This window comes from Tigriopus californicus, chromosome 5 (genome assembly GCF_007210705.1).
Source record: "Tigriopus californicus strain San Diego chromosome 5, Tcal_SD_v2.1, whole genome shotgun sequence".
Lineage (NCBI taxonomy): Eukaryota > Metazoa > Arthropoda > Copepoda > Harpacticoida > Harpacticidae > Tigriopus > Tigriopus californicus.
The window spans coordinates 701,963-707,962 of record NC_081444.1 but is presented as its reverse complement, the minus strand read 5'-3'; the positions used below and the strand labels follow the sequence as shown (position 1 = coordinate 707,962).

General features: G+C 40.6%; 1 protein-coding gene across 1 annotated transcript in view; it reads left to right on the top strand.

The window, feature by feature from the left end:
• Positions 1-6,000, top strand: part of LOC131880188 (trafficking protein particle complex subunit 10-like) — a gene marked incomplete in the record, with an annotated part of 83,558 nt that overhangs the window by 1,817 nt on the left and 75,741 nt on the right. Inside the window, 3 exon segments of the mRNA XM_059226731.1 lie at positions 2,529-2,742; positions 2,831-2,869; positions 3,003-3,102. Coding sequence (XP_059082714.1) covers positions 2,529-2,742; positions 2,831-2,869; positions 3,003-3,102 — 353 coding nt within the window.

The following is a 6,000-nucleotide window of genomic DNA, read 5'->3' as shown; positions in this document are numbered from 1 at the left end:
AACTACCAGCTGACGTCTTTCTATGGAGCAAAATTATAGACAACATGCCCACCCAACCTGCTCCGTGCATAGATTTAATTTGTCACTTATTTCAATTTGCCGGCTTGTTGAAGCAAACAGCATTCGGATTTTAAGCAAAGATGTTATTGCGGGTACATAACTGTGCCAGCCCAGCAAAAAAATGACATTTTTTTGAGTTTTGCGAGACACTTCACTTGATAATTGAAAAATCAATGAGGAATGAATTTGGAGGTTTAGTAATTTCCATTCTTCTCTTACCGCCGGTAGTAAAAAAGCGACATGGGCCGTTTGGCCTGGTTGCGGCTGCTCGGACAAGTTTGGGCCAAAACGAGTTTATTACATTTATTACCAATACCATGGTCTCTGTCACGGTTATCATGATTTAGAATCAAAACAGAGACACCAAGGCATACATCTCATTCAAAACATTTTTTGAATCCTAAATATGGTTTTGGGCTCAAAGTTTGGCAAGTTCATTTATTCGAGTCCTTGTTGCCCTATCTAATACTTAATTTGAATAAAGCACATGGTTCAGGAGATAAGGGCTTTTTGCTTCCATTCGCAATCCACATCTCTAGAAGTCTGTGGTCTTATGTGACTGATGATACGCCGAAATCCCAAATCCCTCTTTACCAGGTCCTTCATTCTGGTCTCAGGCATGTCATGATCTCTGGCTGATTTCTGTCCTCAACTAATAGCGTAGTTTGTGATCTCGCAACCATTATTTTTTAAAGAAGTCATCCGAAGTAGAGCTTAGATTTGAATAAATTTGATTTTAACAACCAAAAAAAAAAGATATCGCTCCAGAGACCAGCATTGGAAAGATAGCCAGAGATCATGATATGCCCGAAACCAGTATGAGGGACTTGGTTAAGAAGGACTTGGGACTTAGGAGCCTTGCTCGTGGTCAACCTGTTGAGGATCGCTTGTAGTAATTATTTTACCGTTCTTTATTACAAAGTTAAACGAGATTTTCCTACCGTGAACTGTTTCGTTTTTCATGGCTATACGTATATACAGTATATGGGCGCATTTAGCCTCAAATGCATTGTGTATTTTGAGGTTTAATTGCTTTTCATTTTGTCCATCTTGATTCGTAATTAGTCAGTGACTAAAATTACAATTGCAATGAGTGAGCCAAAGCAAGCTTGAATTCATAATTTAAGGATTTCAATGTCCAATTCTGAGGTTACTAGTCCCTAGAGACGGCGAAAACACCTCGTATTTGCTGTCCAGGCATGGAATCCTTGGCTTGTTCAAGATTGCAAAAAGTGCTGGAAAAAGTTCCACGACGAGCGGATCGAATGATGAGAGGGTTGACGGGATATTTTGAGTACAAACTCCAACAGCTCGGCCTAACCTCACTTGAGGATCGACGGAGACGGGGAGATGCCATTCTTCTCTGTAAAATAACACAAGGTCTAGATCGCATATGCCCCGAAGAGTTATGCACACCTATAAACCATTCCATAAAAAACCGTGGGCAATTGCAAGGAAATCTCCGGATGTCTAAAAAGAGATTTGATTGGCGAAAACATGTTTTTGTGACAGCTCTGTTAGAATAAGGAATAATTTCCCAAGTGAAGTGCGACAGGGTCATAGCGTCTACAAGTATATGCCTTCCAGGTGAAAAGAAATCACGATAATCTTGCCGTGATGGCACTTTTCTCATGATGCTAATGTCTAGTGCTGAGGCGAATCCGGTAAAAGTCCGGCAAAACTCTGAGTGACAGAGAGAGACGTGTTAAATCCAACGAGGCAAGTAATGCAAGGAAGAGAGGAAAGAAGCCAAAGAAAATTGCACGGCGTCTGCTCTCCCTTTTTTCTCCAGGATAGCTCCCCCTGTGGACTCTCATGTCTCAATCAGTACATAAGTTCAAGAAATAATTCGTTAACTCGGTAATTGCATCAATGGCAAAGGTCTAATGCTTAAGCAAATGAAATCATGTGAACTTAACCATTCCTTGATCACACTGAATGATATTGAATGTCAAATTCGTTCGAAATAATGCCAAATTTCTAATCTTAAACTGGCCACTTTCAAGAAACCGGTTCTTTAAATGGTAGATGGTGATACAGTACAAGTTTTGTTTGATTTTACTTTTTTTATGAATTACATGAACTGTTATGTTAAGATCTATTAAACTTAAGAATTGAAGAGGTAATTTTCTTCCATATCATTGTTATCATTAATAATTTAATAGAAGCTTTCCAGGACTTTTGCATAGAGAGTGACCAAACTTGAGACATCTCTCAGAAGGTTGCGGGAAATGAAACGTACGGGGAATTTGTTGAACGGAATATGCTTCTTCTGAGATATTTTGACAAATAATTGACTTACTCATTACAACACCTACACATGTGCACAAACGATGAAAAAATTGCATAAACTAGCACAGAGGCTTCGATCTTTTTTGAAAAAGGTTTGGCGTATCATATTTGAAATTGAAAGAAAATGAGAAAAGGGCCTTTGCTCAAACTGATTTGGGGTCTCGATTTCGTCTCAGGATTTGGACACGTTCAAAGCCAGTGTGAAGGATGAAATCCTACAATGGATCACGATGCTACGGAAGTGTGGCGTCGGCCAAGATTGGATGGTCACCATTGTGGAACCAGCGGATGTGCGAAAAACAAGCAAACTATTGGCACGAACTTCGGTGTTGGACAAATTGAAACAAGACGTGGGTGGTCGGCAACCTGATCGATGCTGCTCTCTAATTGGTAAGTAAAGCTCAACACCGGCCGGCAATTGTTCCACACGCCTCCGGTTCAATTTTGTATCTAAACTTTGAAATTGCAAAAATTCCAGTGAATGATGGTTTGGTCAGATTCCGGCTATTACCCAAATGTACGTCACTTAACGAGTTTAACAACCTTTGTTTGAAGTGGGCTTTTATTTGATTGGGGTGGATTGCAGTTTTCGAAAATGTCTTGTCCATTGTGTTTGAGATATTTGTAATCCTCCTTTCCAATATTTTTAGATCCAACGAAAAACGATTCACGAGCAGCTGAATCATGGCAAACTCTACTTCATAAAGTGCGAGTTCTTGCTCTTCAAGGATACAATCGGGTATTGGGCAAGTAAGTAAAATTATAATGATATCCATGAACATTTTGTTGGCTTGATCAATCTGTATTTTACGGCTTCGAAACTGTTAGAACCTTTTTTTGTTGTTGAAAAAACATTCTAGCCATGGACATTGAGCTTTATTATAGAAATGCTTCGTCGGACTCATCAAGTGGGCATTTGAATAGGAATTTAATCTGTTTCAGAAAATAACGAGTGGTAAGGCAAAGCAAGAATGTATAATTGACTGATTGATTAGGGATTGATACATGTGTTTTGACTCTCAGATTGTTACGTCTTGAACCAAATCGTCGATTCTTGGGAGTACAATGTATCAATTGAAAAAACGCATTTTTGTTTTGGTTTGTTTTTTCACGGACTTTTCTAACCGCTACAGGTAATGCAATCCCCAGTACTATTAAAATGAAAGGTCATAATTCGTCTATTCATTACCTTTTAGTCTTTATATGATATTTGGTTTACCAACGAATTTGAGTTGGTAGACCGAGCTAGTCCTTGAATGTATATAGGGTTGATCAGGAATGCTACCTAAAAATGTGTTCAAGTCTGACTTGAAAGATGCAATCGGATCAATACGAATGTTAGAGAGAAGCACATTAAGTAATGAAGGAGCTCGAGAGAGAAGAGAAGTGAACTTCATTGTTCGAACTAGCCTGGATTCTTGAGGGTTTGAAGGTGCTCTCAAAACGCAGATTAAGCTTCTACGGTCACTGGAATTGACCTTCAATCCTGGGTTGGGACAAAGCTCATGGATGCTTTTGAAGACGTACAGTATCAGATACCTTTCGTACCTTCTCTGAACACTGTACAGTGCCAACTTTTTTGTCTCTCCCAATACGAGAGCTCTCTCAATCCTGTAATGTTACTAGTGAAACATCTATGGACTTAATCGACCTTTTGCAAACCTGCTGAACTCATTGGAGCCCAAATGGGTGAGGCGTATTCAAGATGTGGCTGGACAATAGACTTGTACAGAGTTAGCATCGTGATGCTATCTCTGGACTTAAACGTGCGATATATCCAACCACACATTTGAAAAGCTATCCTTCAACTGGATATGCTCATCAAACTTTCCATTATTTTGGAGGACTACACCTAATTCTTTCATAGATGAGACCTGCTCAATATCTTTACCTCCATTATCTATGAGTGGAGTATTTAACCCGGGAGCTCTTAGGTCGACATTTTCGTCGGTATGCTTCTCTTGCGAATCAGCTATTTAGCATGAAGGACGTCAGTTAGGGTTTCTGAACTTGAGCAAAAAAAGGCACTGCCGAGCAATCAAAGATCAAGAACGAGTCTAGAAGCAACCCTGTGCTCGAGTCCTAGAAAGGCAGGGTCACGTTTTGACACTCGGTTAAGCAATTTTTATTTTTACTTCTGTAACCTCTTTTGCAAAAGATGGGAGCCCTAACTGAGGCCCTTTAAGCTAAAAAGCTGCCTTTCCGGTTCAGTACACACGAGTTGAAGGGTTTAAGGAGGTGATCCGAAGGTCATTTGAAGGCCATATTACTCTTATAAACCCAAGAGTAGATTCTTTCTAGGTTTTTTGCAAGGCTAGCGGAATCTTGGCCATTCCTACCAGAAACTAACTTTGTATCGTCAGCATAAGAAGAAAGACTGGCAGTAAAACTAAGCTTTTGAAGCGGGGCAATGAATAGTATTAAAAGAGGGGCCTTAGGATGAAACCCTGGGGAACACCTGACTTGACATCATGCATGTCGCTAAGGGATCCCTCGACCTTAACAATTTGCTGCTTATCCTGAATGAAGCTTCTCATCCAATTGAGAACTTCGCTTTGGATCCCAATGTCATGAAGTCTAGAAAACAAAAGCCCATGATCTCTTTTATCAAAGACCTTGGCAAAATCAAGATAGACGACATCAACTGACTCGTGTCTTTCCAGTCCCTAAATGACCTGCTCTAAATGCTCAATCCATTGGGTAACCGTGCTGGTAGGAGGAAGGACATCATGGACTTCAAGAAACTCTTCCAGTTTGAACTTCATGATCTTCTCAAACACCTTCACAATATTTGAAGTGAGAGAAATGTGCCTATAGTTACTGGGGAGCGACTTATCTCCCCCTATAAAAATTTGAACAGGGTAAGCTAATTTTAGTGAAGATAAAAACTTGCCCTGATCCAAGATGCAATGTAACGTTATCTGCTGGTATCTTGAGACCGGGACACGTTAGTTCTTTGAGAAATGCTGAACTCATTCCACGATAGAATATGTTATTTATTGACACGGAGAAAAAGCAAAAACCGACGCTCGTGTAAAAAACTAAATCGGAAAAAGGGTTAATAATCACCGAACTTCATTTAAGGGTGAAGGTGACACTCCCCGACAGAAAAAGATCCGGAGAATAGTTCTCGCCGATGCTGGTGGTCGAACAAGCATGTATCCTTCGAGGAGGGCAAGCTTGCTAATATGGCGCCGCGAGCCTGTTGAGATTTTAACATCTGTCACACGAATAAGGTTGTCCCTTCCCAAATGTACTCTCTCAATTTCAAATCGTTTTTCCCTCTATTGTCGTCGCGAAGGAGAACCACATCTCCCTCCTAGATTGGACTTTCGTTCTTCCTCGTCCATTTCTTTGTCGGGCTCAAGCACAACAAGTAGTCCGACCTCCATCTCTTCCAAAAGGCGTTCACCAAGGCTTCCCTTTGACGCCACTTTGCAGTCCAGGTCCAGGGAAATGGAGGAGATCTTTCCCAACGCAAAGTTGAGCCGGAGTAATAGGTAATAACAACTCCCCTTCCTTGACTGGTGCTAAAGGGCGATTGTTCACCGAGGCCTCACACTCTAACAGAACCGTTTCCAATTGACGAAATGTGAGGGTGGTTGAGTGAAGGATTATGCGTAAAGCTCTTTTTGTTAGACCCACCAA